Source organism: Somniosus microcephalus, chromosome 7 (genome assembly GCF_052327205.1).
Source record: "Somniosus microcephalus isolate GS21.2 chromosome 7, FLI_Smic_1.0, whole genome shotgun sequence".
NCBI classification, from domain to species: Eukaryota; Metazoa; Chordata; class Chondrichthyes; order Squaliformes; family Somniosidae; genus Somniosus; species Somniosus microcephalus.
In genome coordinates, this window is record NC_140993.1 from 35,608,335 (window position 1) to 35,627,283 (window position 18,949).

General features: G+C 49.9%; 1 protein-coding gene across 1 annotated transcript in view; it reads left to right on the plus strand.

Annotated features, from left to right (window-relative positions):
* Window positions 1–18,949, plus strand: part of lama1 (laminin, alpha 1) — a 406,389-nt gene that overhangs the window by 328,752 nt on the left and 58,688 nt on the right. Inside the window, exons 43-48 of the mRNA XM_085992396.1 lie at window positions 1,592–1,774; window positions 2,781–2,935; window positions 8,198–8,341; window positions 11,411–11,544; window positions 14,128–14,284; window positions 14,392–14,516. Of these exons, the coding sequence (XP_085848522.1) occupies window positions 1,592–1,774; window positions 2,781–2,935; window positions 8,198–8,341; window positions 11,411–11,544; window positions 14,128–14,284; window positions 14,392–14,516 (898 nt within the window). The remainder of the gene's footprint in view (window positions 1–1,591; window positions 1,775–2,780; window positions 2,936–8,197; window positions 8,342–11,410; window positions 11,545–14,127; window positions 14,285–14,391; window positions 14,517–18,949) is intronic.

Sequence of the window (18,949 nt, forward strand, 5' to 3'; positions counted from 1 at the left end):
TTATACAGTTCAAGCATAGCCCCCTGCTCTTATATTCTATGCCTCAGCTAATAAAGGCAAGTATCCCGCGTGCCTTCTCAAACACCTTATCTACCTGTCCTGCTACCTTCAGGAATCTGTGGACATGCACTCCAAGGTCCCTCTGATCTTCTGCACTTCTCAGTGTCCTACCATTTATTGTGTATTCCCCTGCCTTGTTAGCCCTCCCCAAATGCATTACCTCACACTTCTCCAGATTGAATACCATTTGCCACTGAAGGAATGTGCCCTTTACATAAAATGCAGATAAAGTTGTGCTCTAATACCAGGAAACTTGAATACGGTTAGGTGGGGTGCACCTTTGTAGGCCAGTACCAAGATGGCCGCTGAATTCTATAAAGGGATTGGTCATCTCAATTGATGTGAAATGTGTTAAAGCTTTATCCTCGACATTTTGATGAATTCAGGTTTAAAAGCAGGTGTAGTGCTGGGAATTCAAGTTTCCTCCCTCAAGGGGGTTAATTAACATGTAGGGGCTAATTTTCCTGTTCCTGCTTCCTGAGCATGTTTGGATCTCCTGGATACCGTGCATAGATGAGAAATGGGAGGGCTCCCTTAGGGGCTTTGCTCTCCTCTTTGCCGGATTTTCCTCTATGTGCTATGCCCAGGTGATTCAAAATGAACAACAACAACAACTTGCATTCATATGGCGCCTTTGACGCAGTAAAACGTCCCAAGGTGCTTCAAGGGAGCAATTATCAGGCAATATTTGACACCGGGCCACATAATGAACTATTAGAACAGGGGCCAAAGAGGTAGCTTTTAATTAGCATCTTAAAGGTGGAGAGCGAGTTGGAGAGGTTTAGGGAGGGAATCCCAGAGCTTAGGGCCTCAGCAGCTGAAAGCGTGGCCGCCAATAGTGGGGCAAAGGAAATCGGGGATGGACAAGAGGCCAGAATTAGAGTAATGCAGAGTTGTCATAGGAACAGGAGTAGGCCATTTAGCCCCGCGAGCCTGTTCCGCCATTCAGTGAGGTCATGGCTGATCTGCCTACTTTTGGTTAACAAAAATCTAGCAATCTCAGATTTAAAATTAACAATTGGTGTAGCATCAATTGCAGTTCCTTTGTGTGTAGAAGTGTTTCCTAATTCCACTCCTGAAAGGCCTGGCTCTAACTTTTAGACTATGGCTCCTAGTCCTAGAATCCCCAACCAGCGGAAATAGTTTCTCTCTATCTACCCTATCGGTTCCCCTTTATATCTTGAAAACTGCGATCAAATCACCCCTTAACCTTCTAAATTCTAGGGAATACAACCCTAATTTAGTGTAATCTCTCCTCGTAATTTAGGGTCGTAGGGCTGGAGGAGGTTACAGAGATAGGGAGGGATTTGAACACAACACAAGCATGATCATTTTAAATTTGAGGTATTGCTGGACCGGCAGCCAGTGTAGATCAGCACAAGTGCAGGAACAGGAAAATCCGGGAAGGGCAAGAAAATAATTAAAAAGTAGTTTAAATATAAAAATATAAAGTTGACTTGAAGGCTACGGTGGGTGACCATTTTCAGCGTTGATGCTTTTCAAAAATATTAACATTTTGTGTATATTGCAGGTACTGCTGCTAGAGTTCGTGAGGCAAAAGATCGTGCCACCTCGGCTAACCTGACAGCAGCTGTAGCTCTTGCTGAAATTCAGCGGTTCAGTCAGCAGCTGTTGAGCACATCTGGCACTTTAGCGAGGGTCAATAAAACCGTCAGGGAAACAAATGACCTCATCAATGATTCAGCAAAGACTGGTAAGTTTACAGTGAAAAATTGATTAAAGTTCATTTTTGACAAACGTACGTATTTTGCATGACTAGGCATGCACAGCACCAAACAAAACACACGGGGGGAAAAATTGGGTGAGTAGCGCCACCTGTTAGCGCCTAAAGAGGCAGTCAGTGGCTGTAGCGCCACTGGCTGTACCTCCCGCGATATTCAGCAGGGGCGCTAATGGTGGCGTTAGCCTTTTGCACTGCGCCGCCACCGATGACGTCATCGGTGTGCGCAGCGCCCCATTCGCACCCTGATCGCGATATTTGGTAGCGAACGCCGCTGTAGTGCCGTTCGCTACCCGCGCCCGGTTCACGGGGCCTTGCTGCGCCGGCAGAGGCGCAAGTTAAGGTGGAGGTGCGGGGCGGCCACTTTTTCGGCGGCCGCCTGCCAGCACCTCCGTCCCCGGCCTCCTGGCCGCCCCCCCCCCCCCCCCCCCCCGCGGCATTGCCGGCTGTGTCCCGAGAGCCCGGCACTTCTCCTTGATGCCGGGCTCTTTTGCCGGCACTCGCGATCAGGGATCGCGCTGTTGCAGGCCCCTCCCCCTTAACAGTGGGAGGAAAGCCTGCAGTACCGCAGCGTGCCGTGCCGCAGCATGTGGCGCTGCGGCACGTAGCGCTGCGAAATTCACTTTCAGCGCCCTAAGAGGGACGCGGAGCGCCTCGAGCCGCGCCCCGTCTCCCTCTAGGGGCACTTCAACTGAATTTGCGGCGATCGCTAATGCAACGATCGCGGCGCAAATTCCAGCGCCCAGGCGAACTTTGCGCCGCTTGGGCGCCTCAGGCCAATTTCTAGGACACGTATTTTTAATTTAAAAAAACATCAAAGCCCGTGCCATCAGATTTTCTGCCACTTTACAGTCCTTGTTGTTTCGCCCAAGAATAATTTAACATCTTGCTTCCAGTTCTAATGGTGCAGTAACTTGTAGACTGTAAGCGTAATGCTCTTTCGCCTTTACTTTAATATCTGTTCTTTTCCCCCTTGCAGCTGTGGCTGCTGGGAAGAAGGTACAAGAGATTGAAATTCAAGCCAATTACTTGCTGGACAGGTTGAAACCGTTGAAAATGCTGGAGGACAACCTGAGCCGAAACCTCTCCGAGATAAAGGAATTGATCAACCAGGCCCGGAAGCAAGCTGCCTCTGTAAGTGTGGAGTCACTCAACAAGAGCGGTTGTTACAAATCAATTTTACATCGAAGTTTGGAAAAAATGACACAGTTGTCACTTTTTTGGACAGTATTTTTTGCTTAAATAACTCATCATACCATCTCCTGCTCTAACTCATTCTTTGCTAGGGTTTCAAACAGTGGGACTCCTTAACCGAGTCGTCCCTTCCTCCTTAGATCTACAGGCTTTCAAAACCCCAGATTAGCAACACCTGAACTCTACCTTTTAATTTTGTCTCATCTCATCCCCTCCTTGTACAGCATTGGTGGTGTCCTACACTCTGGGCCTCGGTCTTTCATCGAGGTATCTTAAAAACATCTTTAAAAGCATCAATCAGCCCTTAATATTGCAGGTAAATACAAGGTGGATCCATCAATAAGCAGGGAGAAAGGACAGGTTAAAGTTTTAGTTATAGACACTGCCGCCGAGTTTCGCTTTCTGCGGTAATTGGGAAGGCAGTAGACGTTGCTCGGCACCGAGCCAGCAGATCAGAAGAGGGGGTGAGAGCACACGGTGCTCACAGTGACCCGCAGCGGGCTGCAGCGTCCCTTTGCGGGGGTGGGTGGGTGCGAGCGCAAAATGACTAGCAGTGGGCTGGAATATTTTGCGGGGTGGGTGTTGTGAGCACACAGGGACCCGCAGTGGGCTGGGGTATTTTGGGGGAGGGGGTGTTGTGAACACACAGGGACCCGCAGTGGGCTGGATTATTTTGGGGGAGGGGGTGTTGTGAGCACACAGGGACCCGCAGTGGGCTGGATTATTTTGAGGGAGGGGGTGTTGTGAGCACACAGGGACACGCAGTGCACTGGGGTATTTTGGGGGAGGGGGTGTTGTGAGCACACAGGGACCCGCAGTGGGCTGGGGTATTTTGAGGGGTGGTGTGAACACACAGGGACCCGCGGTGGGCTGGAGTATTTTGGGGTGGGGATGTGAACACACAGGGACCCACAGTGGGCTGGAGTATTTTGGGGGGGGGGTGTGAACACACACAGACCCGCAGTGGGCTGGAGTATTTTGAACGGGGGTGTGAACACTCAGGGGCCCGCGGTGGCTGGAGTATTTTGGGGTGAGTGTTGTGAGCACACCGGGACCCGCAGTGGGCTGGAGTATTTTGGGCGGGGTGTGAACACACAGGGACCCGCAGTGGGCTGGAGTATTTTGAACGGGGGTGTGAACACACAGGGACACGCAGTGGGCTGGAGCATTTTGGGGGGGGGGGTGAACACTCAGGGGCCCGCGGTGGGCTGGAGTATTTTGGGGTGAGTGTTGTGAGCACACCGGGACCCGCAGTGGGCTGGAGTATTTTGGGGTGAGTGTTGTGAGCACACAGGGACCCGCAGTGGGCTGGAGTATTTTGAACGGGGGTGTGAACACACAGGGACCCGCGGTGGGCTGGAGTATTTTGGGGGTGGTGTGAACACACGGACCCGCGGTGGGCTGGAGTATTTTGAGGGGTGGTGTGAACACACAGGGACCCGCGGTGGGCTGGAGTATTTTGGGCGGGGGGCGATGTTGTGAACACACGGGGACCCGCAGTGGGCTGGAGAATTTTGGGGGGGGCGGGTGTGAACACACAGGGACCCGCGGTGGGCTGGAGTATTTTGGGGGTGGTGTGAACACACGGACCCGCGGTGGGCTGGAGTATTTTGAGGGGTGGTGTGAACACACAGGGACCCGCGGTGGGCTGGAGTATTTTGGGCGGGGGGCGATGTTGTGAACACACGGGGACCCGCAGTGGGCTGGAGAATTTTGGGGGGGGCGGGTGTGAACACACAGGGACCCGCGGTGGGCTGGAGTATTTTGGGGGGGGTGTGAACACACAGACCCGCGGTGGGCTGGAGTATTTTGGGGGGGAGGGGGGTGTTGTGAGCACACAGGGACACGCAGTGGGCTGGAGTATTTTGGGGGGGGTGTGAACACATAGGGACCCGCGGTGGGCTGGAGTATTTTGAGGGGTGGTGTTGTGAGCACACAGGGACCCGCGGTGGGCTGGAGTATTTTGGGGGGGGTGTGAACACACGGACCCGCGGTGGGCTGGAGTATTTTCGTGGGGAGGGGGGTGTTGTGAGCACACAGGGACCCGCGGTGGGCTGGAGTATTTTGGGGGGGGTGTGAACACACGGACCCATGGTGGGCTGGAGTATTTTGCGGGGGAGTGGGGTGTTGTGAGCACACAGGGACACGCAGTGGGCTGGAGTATTTTGGGGGGGTGTGAACACACAGGGACCCGCGGTGGGCTGGAGTATTTTGAGGGGTGGTGTTGTGAGCACACAGGGACCCGCGGTGGGCTGGAGTATTTTGAGAGGTGGTGTTGTGAGCACACAGGGACCCGCGGTGGGCTGGAGTATTTTCGGCGGGGGTGTGAACACAGGGACCCGTGGTGGGCTGGAGTATTTTGAGGGGTGGTGTTGTGAGCACACGGGGACCCGCGGTGGGCTGGAGTATTTTGGGGGGGGCGGTGTTGTGAGCACACGGGGACCCGCGGTGGGCTGGAGTATTTTGGGAGGGGTGTGAACACACGGGCCCGCGATGGGCTGGAGTATTTTGGGGGGGGGGGGGCGGTGTTGTGAGCACACGGGGACCCGCGGTGGGCTGGAGTATTTTGGGGGGGGGTGTGAACACACAGGGACCCGCGGTGGGCTGGAGTATTTTGGGGGGGGGGGGGGGGGCGGTGTTGTGAACACATGGGGACCCGCAGTGGGCTGGAGTATTTTGCGGGGGGGTGTGAACACACAGGGACCCGCGGTGGGCTGGAGTATTTTGGGGGGGGCGGAGTTGTGAGCACACAGGGACACGCAGTGGGCTGGAGTATTTTTGGGGGGGGTGTGAACACACAGGGACCCGCGGTGGGCTGGAGTATTTTGAGGGGTGGTGTTGTGAGCACACAGGGACCCGTGGTGGGCTGGAGTATTTTGAGGGGTGGTGTTGTGAGCACACAGGGACCCGTGGTGGGCTGGAGTATTTTGGGGGGTGGTGTTGTGAACACACAGGGACCCGCGGTGGGCTGGAGTATTTTGAGGGGTGGTGTTGTGAGCACACAGGGACACGCAGTTGGCTGGAGTATTTTGGGGGTGTTATGAACACACAGGGACCCGCGGTGGGCTGGAGTATTTTGAGGGGTGGTGTTGTGTACACACAGGGACCCACGGTCGGCTGGAGTATTTTGGGGGTTGTGTGAACACACAGGGGACCCGCGGTGGGCTGGAGTATTTTGAGAGGTGATGTTGTGAGCACACAGGGACCCGCAGTGGGCTGGAGTATTTTGGGGGGGGGGTGAACACACGGACCCGCGGTGGGCTGGAGTATTTTGGGGGTGGTGTTGTGAACACACAGGGACCCGCGGTGGGCTGGAGTATTTTGAGAGGTGATGTTGTGAGCACACAGGGACCCGCAGTGGGCTGGAGTATTTTGGCGGGGGGGGGTGAACACACAGGGACCCGCGGTGTGCTGGAGTATTTTGGGGGTGGTGTTGTGAACACACAGGGACCCGCGGTGGGCTGGAGTATTTTGGGGGTGGTGTTGTGAGCACACAGGGACCCGCGGTGGGCTGGAGTATTTTGGGGGTGGTGTTGTGAGCACACAGGGACCCGCGGTGGGCTGGAGTATTTTGAGAGGTGGTGTTGTGAGCACACAGGGACCCGCGGTGGGCTGGAGTATTTTGGGGGTGTTGTGAACACACAGGGACCCGCGGTGGGCTGGAGTATTTTCGGCGGGGATGTGAACACAGGGACCCGTGGTGGGCTGGAGTATTTTGAGGGGTGGTGTTGTGAGCACACGGGGACCCGCGGTGGGCTGGAGTATTTTGGGGGGCGCGGTGTTGTGAGCACACGGGGACCCGCGGTGGGCTGGAGTATTTTGGGAGGGGTGTGAACACACGGGCCCGCGATGGGCTGGAGTATTTTGGGGGGGGGGGGCGGTGTTGTGAGCACACGGGGACCCGCGGTGGGCTGGAGTATTTTGGGGGGGGGTGTGAACACACAGGGACCCGCGGTGGGCTGGAGTATTTTGGGGGGGGGGGGCGGTGTTGTGAACACATGGGGACCCGCAGTGGGCTGGAGTATTTTGCGGGGGGGGTGTGAACACACAGGGACCCGCGGTGGGCTGGAGTACTTTGGGGGGGGCGGAGTTGTGAACACACGGGGACCCGCAGTGCGCTGGAGTATTTTGGGGGGGGGGGGTGAACACACAGGGACCAGCGGTGGGCTGGAGTATTTTGGGGGGGGGAGTGTGAACACACAGGGACCCGCAGTGGGCTGGGGTATTTTGGCGGGGGTGTGAGCGCACAGGGCTGGAGTATTTTTGTGGAGCTAAGAGCAACATTCTGTGAGGAGATTTTTACCGATTAAGAGCTGGCCGGACAGTTATGATGGAGTGAACCCTTTTTAAAAGCAGTTAGTGAACGTTGGGTTTGCGCTGGAGGTGGTCGCCCTTGCGCTAATATCAGAGCCAGCTACCAGCAGCACCCTGCACTTTCGCATTGGTACACTGAAAGTTTCCAAATGGCACCGGTGCCAAACATGCATCAGTAGCAGTAGAGTGTAAACATTTACCAACACAGAAGAAAGCTAAGTCCTCACTTTAAACCTGTGTTACCCAAATGATGATTTTTTTTTTAAAGAAAGAAAGACTTGCATTTATATAGTGCCTTTCACGACCACCGGACATCTCAAAGCGCTTTACAGCCAATGAAGTACTTTTCAAGTGAAGTCACTGTTTTAAAAACATAAGCAGTACTTTGATTGCTTCACAGAGGTAAGGAAGTGGGTCAGTTGGTAGCACTCCTGCCTCGGAGTCAGAAGGTTGTGGGTTCAAGTCCCACTCCAGAGCACAAAATCTAGGCTGACACTCCAGTGCAGTGCTGAGGGAGTGCTGCACTGTCAGAGGTGCTGACTTTCAGATGAGATGTTAAACCGAGGCCCCGTCTGTGCTCTTTCAGGTGGATGTTAAAGGATCCCATGGTGCTATTTTGAAGAAGAGCAGGGGGAGTTATCCCTGGCGTCCTGGCCAATATTTATCCCTCAATCAACATCACTGAAACAGTTTATCTGACCGTGCTGAGTGCAAATTAGCTGCCACGTTTCTCACATCACAAGAGTGACTACAATCTTCAAATGTACTTCATTGGCTGTGAAGCGCTTTGGGGCGTCCTGAGATCGTGAAAGGCGCCGTATAAATGCAAGTCTTTCTTTAAGCAGCAAGAGGGTTTTAATTCTAATCCTGAATTTGACCTTTTCCCAGATTAAAGTGGCAGTATCGGCCGATCGAGATTGTATCCGTGCCTACCAGCCAGCGCTGCTGAGCAGCAACTACAACACTCTGACGCTGAGCATGAAAACCTCTGAACCGGAAAACCTGCTGTTCTACCTGGGCAGCAGCACCAGCGTGAGTAACCCGTTGCCGCCGCTGATACAAACTGTGGCACTTCCCCTACCGAGGGTAAAGATATTACGGGACGATCAGATTATTCAAATAGAGAAACATAGAAGATAGGAGCAGGAGTAGGCCATTCGGCCCCTCGAGCCTGCTCCGCCATTCAATGAGATCATGGCTGATCATCCAAATTCAGTACCCTGTCCCTGCCTTCTCCCCATATCCCTTGATCCCTTTAGCCTTAAGAAATATATCCAACTCCTTCTTGAATATATTTAAGGAAACAAATCATTGGCGTGATCCATTGCGATTTACAAACTCCCATTCTTCAAATGCATTTAAATCGTGAAACTGGATCTCCAAATAACTGAAAAGGAATTATTATTTTCCATTTTTCTTGTGCTTGAGGAAGATTATTATTTAGATGGCAATACGTTTTTGGAGATTTTAAAAGTGGTTCTGTTGGACTATTTCACAGTAATTTTATGGGCTGTTTTCCTTTCTTTACTAAGTGTAGTTAATTCATAAAGTCTTTATTCCCACATGTACAATTAGACTAGTGAAACTAATTTTTTGAATAATATATGTGTATTTCTAATCTTTTTATTTATTGTGGTAATACACCAATAGTATCAGTGGGAGCGTAGCCATGGATTATGGGTGAGATTGGGTGGGGTGAGGCAAAATCTTTTTAAAAAGTTGTCCATTTAGATATCCCAGCAACTCATTATTTTGCTCAAGTATTTCTTTTTGCAGTCAACAGGATGCATACGTAGTGATACATTAGCAAAATACTGCGGATGCTGATAATCTGAAATAACAACAGAAACTTGCTGGAAACACTCAGCAGGTCAGGCAGTATCCATGGGGAGCTGCTGCCTGACCTGCTGAGTGTTGCCAGCATTTTCGGTTGTTATTGCAGAAGTAGTGAATTGGACTTTGAAAAAATATACTTGACCAAAAATCCAGCATCTGCTTTTGATCTGGTTGTTGTAATGCTGTTTTATTCACATCTTTAACATCTCATCCCGGCAAATGGTATGTTGGCCTTCATAGCGAGAGGATTCGAGTACAGGAGCAAGGATGCCTTGCTGCAGTTGTACAGGGCCTTGGTGAGACCACACCTTGAGTATTGTGTGCAGTTTTGGTCACCTTATCTGAGGAAGGATGTTCTTGCCATGGAGAGAATGCAGCGAAGATTCACCAGACTGATACCTGGGATGGCAGGAATTACGTATGAGGAGAGATTGGGTCGATTAGGCTTATATTCGCTAGAGTTTAGAAGAATGAGAGGGGATCTCATTGAAACTTGTAAAATTCTAACAGGACTAGACAGACTAGATGCAGGAAGGATGTTCCCGATGGTCGGGGAGTCCAGAACCAGGACTCACAGTCTAAGGATAAGGGGTAGGCCATTTAGGACTGAGATGAGGAGGAATTTCTTCACCCAGAGAGTGGTGAACCTGTGGAATTCTCTGCCACACAGGGCAGTTGAGGCCAATTCATTAAATATATTCAAGAAGGAGTTAGATATATTTCTTGAGGCTAAAGGGATCAAGGGATATGGGGAGAAAGCAGGGACAGGGTACTGAATTTGGATGATCAGCCATGATCTCATTAAATGGCGGAGCAGGCTTGAGGGGCCGAATGGCCTACTCCTGCTCCTATCTTCTATGTTTCTATATTAACTAGTTGAAGGTGCTAAGAACCGGCAGTTTGCAAAATTGGTGCCATGCAACATGAGTTTCAATGTTTAAAAAAAAAAATTGGTACCTTTTTAATGGATCCATTAGTCCTTCAACAGGAAAAGTTGGAGGGATAAACCAGATTGAAATTACAAATCAATATTTGCACATTCATAACTTATCTACCATGGGGGCCACAATATGTCAGCACACCGCCTTTTGACCTCTAGACTTGGGTTTCACTGCAGTGCTTTCTGAAGAAGAAATTCTATTCTATTTGCCAGCTGTGACAGTTTGAACAATCTCAACCCAGTTCCAAATTGTCCTAAAATAACAACAGAAAATGCAGCAAACGCTCAGCAGGCCAGACAGCATCCGTGGAGAGAGAAACCGAGTCAACCTTTCCGGTCTGGGACCCTTCGTCAGAATCCAAATTGTCCTAATTCAGCACTAATCAGAACTCTCAAACAAAGAGGTTGCAAAAAGTGGCTGGTTGTGAGAAATGGAAATACAGGTTAAGCGTCCCAAATCCGGAGTTCCGGAATCCGGACTCCGGGACAATTGGTGGCAGGGATCCGGAATCCGTAAAATGTTCCGGAATCCGGACACCCTGAGGGAGGCTTACCAAAAACCGGACCCAGACATTTCCAGACTTGGCACGTGTTTCTGTTGTCCGAAATCCGGAAATATTGCAACCTGGGCTCGGGCATTTCCGGACTTCGGACATCAGAAACACGTTCCGAAGTCCGGAAAAACCGGCTTGGCCTCGGTCCCAAGGTTGCCGGATTCGGGACGTTCTACCTGTACCACACTCTTGGAATAAGAAATACTCCTCTGAGTCTGGGAGTCATTGCTGGGGTAGAGTGGCGGGGGTTTTACTCTACATCTTACCCTTGCTATACCTGACACTGGCAGTGTTTGATGCTGTCACTGTGTGTGTGTGTCTGAGATGGGAATGTGTTCTATTTCCCAGTGCTAACATTCCTCACAATTTGAAAAAGAATATTTAACAAAACTTTTTACCATACCTTGTAATACACAATTTGTTCATTTTTGAATCGTTTTCTTTAATTATTTAAAGAAGAAAAACCCAGTGTTCTCCGAGAGCTGGGACATTCTGTGCAGATTCTCGAAATTAGTTTAGAGCCAGATGGTATCACTTGCAATGATATCTGGGGATTTTTACCATTTTCTAACAGCACGACAACATAGCATCTGATTTGTCTAATTCTGCTTGAACATCCCTTTAGAACAAAATGTAAAGTTTCATGGTTGGCTATACACCTCAGATTTAGACCGTTTCAGTTAACCTTGCATATGGCAAAAGTGGCGTCAGGACTGGTTGGACCATTTTTACCGAAGAAGGGCTCAAGTTAAACCTTTGCCTGTTCCACAGACTGAATTCTTAGCTCTGGAGATGCGACGTGGCAGAGTTGCCTTCTTGTGGGACGTGGGCTCTGGGACAACGAGATTAGAATACCCTGATCTTCAAATTAACAATAACAAGTGGTACAGGATTCACGCTGCCAGGCAAGTAAATGACTAATAGACACGATTGTTGGGCAAGTGAGCTCAATACTCATATTTGCACGGCATACGCATGTTTTTTTTAAATTTGTTTATGGGATGTGGGCGTCGCTGGCAAGGCCAGTATTTATTGCCCATCCCTAATTGCCCTTGAGAAGGTGGAGGTGAGCCGCCTTCTTGAACCGCTGCAGTCCGTGTGGCGAAGGTACTCCCACAGTGCTGTTAGGGAGGGAGTTCCAGGATTTTGACCCAGCAACGATGAAGGATCGGCCGATATACTTCTAAGTCACACATCATCCTGACTTGGAAATATATCGTCATTCCTTCATCGTCGCTGGGTCAAATTCCTGAAACTCCCTCCCTAACAGCATTATGGGAGTACCTTCGCCACACGGACTGCAGCGGTTCAAGAAGGCAGCTCACCACCACCTTCTCAAGGGCAATTAGGGATGGACAATAAATGCTGGCCTTGACTGCGACACCCACATCCCATAGACGAATAAAAAAAAGTCAGGATGGTGTGTGACTTGGAGGTGGTGGTGTTCCCATGCACCTGCTGCCCTTGTCATTCTAGGTGGAAGAAGTCACGGGTTTGGAAGCTGCTGCCGAAAAAGCTTTGGCGAGTTGCTGCAGTGCATCTTGTAGATGGTACACACCGCAGCCACGGTACGCCGGTGTACTTTAATCTTTCTGGGCGAATGTTATTGATTGTTGTGCGTGCCTTGCTTCCTGCTTATTGGCTGTGCGCTAAAAATGGTGCGTACCACAGGCGAAAACACCGGACTTCAGCACCATGGAAACACCAGCAACATGGTATGCAGAGGGGAGCAGTCACTGTGGTCAGCTCGACCAATCAGAATAAACACTCCAGGCCAGCAGAAGAAAACAGCCAATAGCGAGCAGCTCCAACTGGGCATGTCATGGCAATGGACAAGCAGCATCCAATCACGTTCTGAATGGGGGGCGAGGGCGGGCCTGGGTGAGCTCACTGCGCGAGTCAACATTCTCAGCAAGCACTCTGACGAAGTCAAAGTACCGCTCGCCACTGCTGGAGAAAAACCTAGAAGCGGCAATAAGATGTGCTGACTCTGATAAATTCATGTCTGAATTTCAAACTGCAAAGATACACACTGATGGGTGACAGATATTTGTTAAGTAAATATACACATGACGTACATTTACCTGTATTGTGTGTATGGCGTTTTCCACTAGCATGGGGCTGAAGCAGTGTCGCCGTAGCTACACCCATGGCTAGTCAGTGATGTCTAATATACAGCACTGTCTTGGCTGCAATCAGTGTACTCAGCACAGACCCAAGCTGGGACCTTCTGGTCCGTTCGAACTAGTTGCACGTTGGCTTTACCAATTGATCAACTCTGGCGACTTGGGGTGCTGTTAATTCTGTTTCTCACTGCCCAGAGATTGACTGTAAATTTAAATTTGTCATTGCATAGTTTTACTGCACATCAGCTGTAGCTTTTACTGCGAAATTAATAGAGTGAGACTAGCCCTCCCGCAATCTTGGTGGGCCGGATCTTCCTCCGCTACACTGCTCAAAATTGAGAGGGTCGTAAGAGGGGTAGGGAGGCCTACCACCAGATCCCCACCCCTGCCTGTGCTGCCAGGAATCGTTCTCCATCTCGCTCCCTAGCAAGGACTTCATCTGCCCTCCCCATGACCTCCCCGCCAGAATAAAATGCTGACATGGTGACGGGTCAAGGAAACCAGCTGATTTCTCCATCCTGCTCCCAAGACTGCTGGAAAGGGGTGGTGGTTACACCCTGGGACAGCGGCAGGTGAGCGAGGGCGTATTAGGGGGGCACCTGTAGGCCCCTTACCTAAAGCTGGAACACCCACGGCTCTGTGAGAGCTTCTACTTTAATTGTAAAAAAAAAATTTGGGGGGCACTTACATAGGAACAGGAGTAGGCCATTCAGCCCCCTTGAGCCTGCCCCGCCATTCAATTAGACCATGTCTGACCTGCACCTCAACTCCATTCGCTCGCTAATGCTTCATATTCCTTGATATCCTTACCCAACAAAAATCTAGCAATCTCAATCTTCAAACCCGCCCCGCCACCGCCCCCCCCACCCCAAAATAGGCTTTCTGCTCCACCTTGAGGCCCTGTACGGTTGTCCGGTTGTAGCCCGAGCGGATTTTCCTGGCCAACAGTGGCGGGCTGTCTCTATGTAGTGAGGATCTCGCTGGGAATCAGCTTGACCCAGGAAAATGTGTCGGAGTCATGGTGGAGTCAGGGCAGCGGATGAGAGTCCTGCCCCGACCCTCCTCCGGCGGCAGTACTGCCCTGGAGGAAAATTCAGCCCTATATCCATTTGATATCTTTAGCTGTGTATTGTGGTCTAATTTGATGTCAAAAAGTAAACGAGAACAGATGCTGCAGACTGCTTGCACGATATTAAAAGTCTGAAACTGGAAGTTTTCACAAGGTATATTGCACTTGTAACTGAGCAATTTCCAACAAGAATTGGAACTCTGAGCTGAAGGGTAAAATGGAGTTAAATGTCTACCATCTGTTTGGGTGGTAAATGTATTTCTAATGTAAATGCCATCAATTTTGTTTGGTAGATTCGGACGTATGGGTACCTTATCTGTTCAAGAAATTGGATCCGCTAGCTTAGACAAGCCAGCGGTAAAGACAGCCACATCTCCTGGGATCTCTACTGTACTGGATGTGAATAATTCTACCCTGGTGTTTGTTGGAGGTCTCTCGAGGCAAGTGAAGGTCAGTTGGGGTATTGGTTCTTTCCTGATCACTGTTTTGTACAGCCTTCTCTTGCATCAACCTCTGTGCGCCAATTCCTTGCAATAACGCCATTCACTTGTGCACAGAAAGCACCCGCTGTGAAGGTCACCCACTTCAAAGGCTGCATGGGCGAAGCGTTCCTAGATGGAAAATCCATTGGCTTGTGGAACTATCGAGAAAGAGAAGGGAATTGCAATGGGTGCTTTGCAAGGTAAAAACTGATCAGCTTCCCTTATTTGCTGGCACTTTCTTAAATAATTTTCTTTTCGATGAATATTGTGCCCCTCAAGGTTGGGTGATGTTGACACCAAGCACTCGCAGGTAAGATGTAGCACAGCCAGTGGCAGAATGAAGCCCACCTTGTGGTGCCTAATAATGTTTGACTCAACCCCAACTTTAAAAGAGCACCGTTTTACTGCATCATTGTGGCATCTTTCATTTCCCCGCTGTGATATTGCCGCTATAATACCGTTTTTGTACTAGTCTGAGAGATGGAATACGTTGCGATTCTGCAGCATAGTGCTGTTGCTGTAAGTATCGTTCTCCTGAGACATTCTAATCTACGCACCGACTTTCTAATCTTTATTTTAAGATAATTGTGGGCAAAATAATGCTTCACGGCTTTTAGAATCATGACACGTTGCCCAGTGCACTGGTGCATTTTTGTAAAGCTGGATGCAAAATTTCTTTTTTTGTCTTTAATTTTGCTGAGATTTGTGTCTGTTCTTGGAACACTGCACAGCTGTAAACAGATATTGTTGTTTGAACCAATTGTAATGCCAATTGTAAATGTGGGTTGCATAGTTCACATTCATTTTGACAATGATAAAGGTAAGGATTTCAATAAGACCAGAAAAAGCACAGCCGTTCAGTCAGCCTTTGAAGGAGAAAGCTAGGCTAATGTTTGAGTAGTGCACATCACCAGTTCTCTTCATGGGTCATGCCTCGAGCATTAATCTATCTTTCTCTTTCAGATGCTGGCTAAACTGCTGTAAATTTAGAGCGTTTTTTTTTCCAAGTTCAGATTTCTAGAATTTGTTTTTTTTTTTAGACATCTCCACAAAAAGATTTGAGTGTTTCCTTCTATTTGAAGGGAGCCGTACGACTGCTTCGATCCTTATTTCAGCTGCACATGTCTGGCACATTTCAGGGCACTGAGGCCCACACGTAGCACACTACCGTACGTTGGGTTCATCATGCTCCTGAATTTTATTCAGATCAGAGGATCAGCCTATAGCGCACGTGACCGCTTGAGCACTGCTCCAGACACTCAGTGCCCGTGTGGAACAGGTGCTGTGGGGAACGCCCTGGCCAATATGTCGGGTTCCTTGGTTTCATGACCGTGAGTTGCTGCCCTTTTGGTATTCTCCTGTCTTTAATATCTTAACTCATTTATTTGTTCAGATGCTTTGCTACTTTTTAATATTCGCAAAGTGTACAAAGCTGCAAATGCAATGATCATTAAAAGCTATCCGCCCTTTAGGAGAGTCCGGTGCCCAATAACACCCCTTGACCTCACAGCGCTCCCAATACGTCTCATGCAGTTTGCTGGGAGCACCCATTTTTTCCCCCCGGATTAGCGTAAAGTCAGCTCCACATCCTGAGCTACATGAAATGTCCAAAGTTCCTGCACTGGAATGGCTCCCCGCTCCCCCCGCTCCATGTCTAACAGGGCCTTCGAACTCAGTCTTTCTAGAGGGAAGATTTATTAATCGGTGTCAAGCCCATTGCAAATTATCCAACAATGGCCCAACAATAGATTTGGAGGGAAGTAGATTGAGTGAGATGGTGAAACTGCTTCGATTCAAACACTCTATAATGCTGAATAACAACAGAAAATGCTGGAAAAACTCAGCAGGCCAGGCAACATCCATGGAGAGAAATTAGAGTCAATGTTTCGGGTCAAAACCCTTTATCAAGACTAAAGAGGCACAGGGAATGAAATAGATTAAGAGGCCAGGCTGGGAGAGAACAAAAGAGAAGAGGAGACATTAAGAGGTATTCAAAACGAGACGAGATGGTGATAGAACTAGTGGAGACAAAAGACGGCTCTAGATTAGGTGTGAAATGCGCTGGCAGAATGGGAGACAGCTGCCATGTGGGAGAGAGAAAAAAAAGGAAAGCGGGGGGGAAAACCAAAACAAAGGTGTGGATAAAAAATATAAGTAAAAATGTAATAGGGGCCGAGGTGCTCCTCTACATTGGGGAGACCAAACGCAGATTGGGTGACCGCTTTGCGGAACACCTCCGTTCAGTCCGTAAGGGTGACCCCGAGCTTCCGGTCGCCTGTCATTTTAATTCACTGCTCCATTCCCACTCGGACCTCACCGTCCTTGCCTTCCATGGAACAATGCAAGAGGCCGAGTACGGTGAGGTCTGAGTGGGAATGGGGCGGTAAATTAAAATGACAGGCGACCGGAAGCTCGGGGTCACCCTTACGGACTGAACGGAGGTGTTCCGCAAAGCGGTCACCCAATCTGCGTTTGGTCTCCCCAATGTAGAGGAGACCGCATCGTGAGCAGCGAATACAGTATACTAGATTGCAAGAAGTACAAGTAAATCGCTGTTTCACCTGGAAGGGGTGTTTGGGGCCCTGGACAGTGGGAAGGGAGGAGGTATAAGGGCAGGTGTTACATCTCCTGTGCTTGCATGGGAAGGTGCCAGGCGAAGGGGTGCTGGGGGTGATAGAGGAGTGGACTAGGGTGTCTCGGAGGGAGCGGTCCCTACGGAATGCTGAAAGGGGAGGGGTGGGGAGGGGAAGATGCGTTTGGTGGTGGGATCACTTTGGAGGTGGCGGAAATGGCGGAGGATGATCCGTTGAATGTGGAGGCTGGTGGGGTGAAAGGTGAGGACAAGGGGAACCCTATCGTGGTTCCGGGAGGGAGGGGCAGGGGTGAGGGCAGAAGTGTGGGAGATAGAACGGACACGGTCGAAGGCCGTGTCAACCACGGTAGAGGGGAATCCTCGGTTGAGGAAAAAGGAAGACATGTCGGAAGCACTAGTGTGGAAGGTGGCATCATCGGAGCAGATGCAGTGGAGACGGAGAAACTGGGAGAATGGAATAGAGTCCTTACAGGAGGTGGGGTGGGAGGAAGTGTAGTCCAGGTAGCTGTGGGAGTCAGTGGGCTTGTAGTGAATACTGGTCAATAACCTATCCCCAGAGATGGAGACGGAGAAGTCAAGGAAGGGAAGGGAAGAGTCAGAGATGGACCATGTGAAGGTGAGGGAAGGGTGGAAATTGGAGACAAAGTGAATGAAATTGTCTAGTTCAGGGCGAGACCAGGAAACAGCACCGATACAGTCATCAATGTATCGGAAAAAGAGGTGAGGGAGGGGACCCGAGTAGGACTGGAACAAAGATTGTTCCACATATCCCACGAAAAGGCAGGCATAGCTAGGACCCATGCGGGTACCCATGGCAACACCGTTGATTTGGAGGAAATGAGCGGAGTTAAAGGAGAAGTTGTTCAATGTGAGAACAAGTTCAGCCAGGCGGAGGAGGGTGGTGGTGGATGGGGACTGGTTGGGCCTCTGTTCAAGGAAGAAGCGGAGCGCCCTCAGGCCATCCTGGTGGGGGATGGAGCTGTAGAGGGATTGTACGTCCATGGTGAAAAGGAAGCGGTTGGGGCCAGGAAACTGGAAACTGTTAAAGTGGCGGAGGGCGTCCGAAGAGTCGCGGATTGGGTGACCGCTTTGCGGAACACCTCCGTTCAGTCCATAAGGGTGACCCCGAGCTTCCGGTCACCTGTCATTTTAATTCACCACCCCATTCCCACTCGGACCTCACCGTCCTTGGCCTCTTGCATTGTTCCACAGAAGCTCAACGTAAACTCGAGGAATAGCACCTCATCTTCCGATTAGGCACTTTACAGCCTTCCGGACTCAATATCGAGTTCAACAATTTCAGGTCATAACCTCGGCCTCTGTTACATTTTTACTTATATTTTTTATCCACACCTTTGTTTTGGTTTCCCCCACCCCCCTTTCCTTTTTTTTGGTGTTAGGAAAATTGATGGGACTGAAGGCCGATAAATCCCCAGGGCCTGATAATCTACATCCCAGGGTACTTAAGGAAGTGGCCCTAGAAATAGTAGATGCATTGCTGATCATCTTCCAGAACTCGATAGACTCTGGAACAGTACCCATGGATTAGAGGGTAGCTAATGTTACCCCACTATTCAAAAAAGGTGGTAGAGAAAAAGCGGGGAATTATAGACCGGTAAGCCTGACATCGGTAGTGGGGAAAATGCTAGAGTCTATTATAAAAGATGTAATAGCAGAGCACTTGGAAAACAGTGACAGGATCGGACAAAGTCAACATGGATTTACAAAAGGTAAATCATGCTTGACTAATCTACTGGAATTTTTTGAGGATGTAACTGGTAAAATAGTTAAGGGAGAACCAGTGGATGTGGTGTATTTGGACTTTCAGAAGGCTTTCGATAAGGTCCCACATAAGAGATTAGCGTGCAAAATTAAGGCACATGGGATTGGGGGCAAGGTATTGACTTGGATAGAGAACTGGTTTGCGGACAGAAAGCAAAGAGTTGGAATAAACGGGTCATTTTCCGAGTGGCAGGCAGTGACTAGTGGGGTACCGCAGGGATCGGTCCTTGGACCCCAGCTGTTCACAATATATATTAA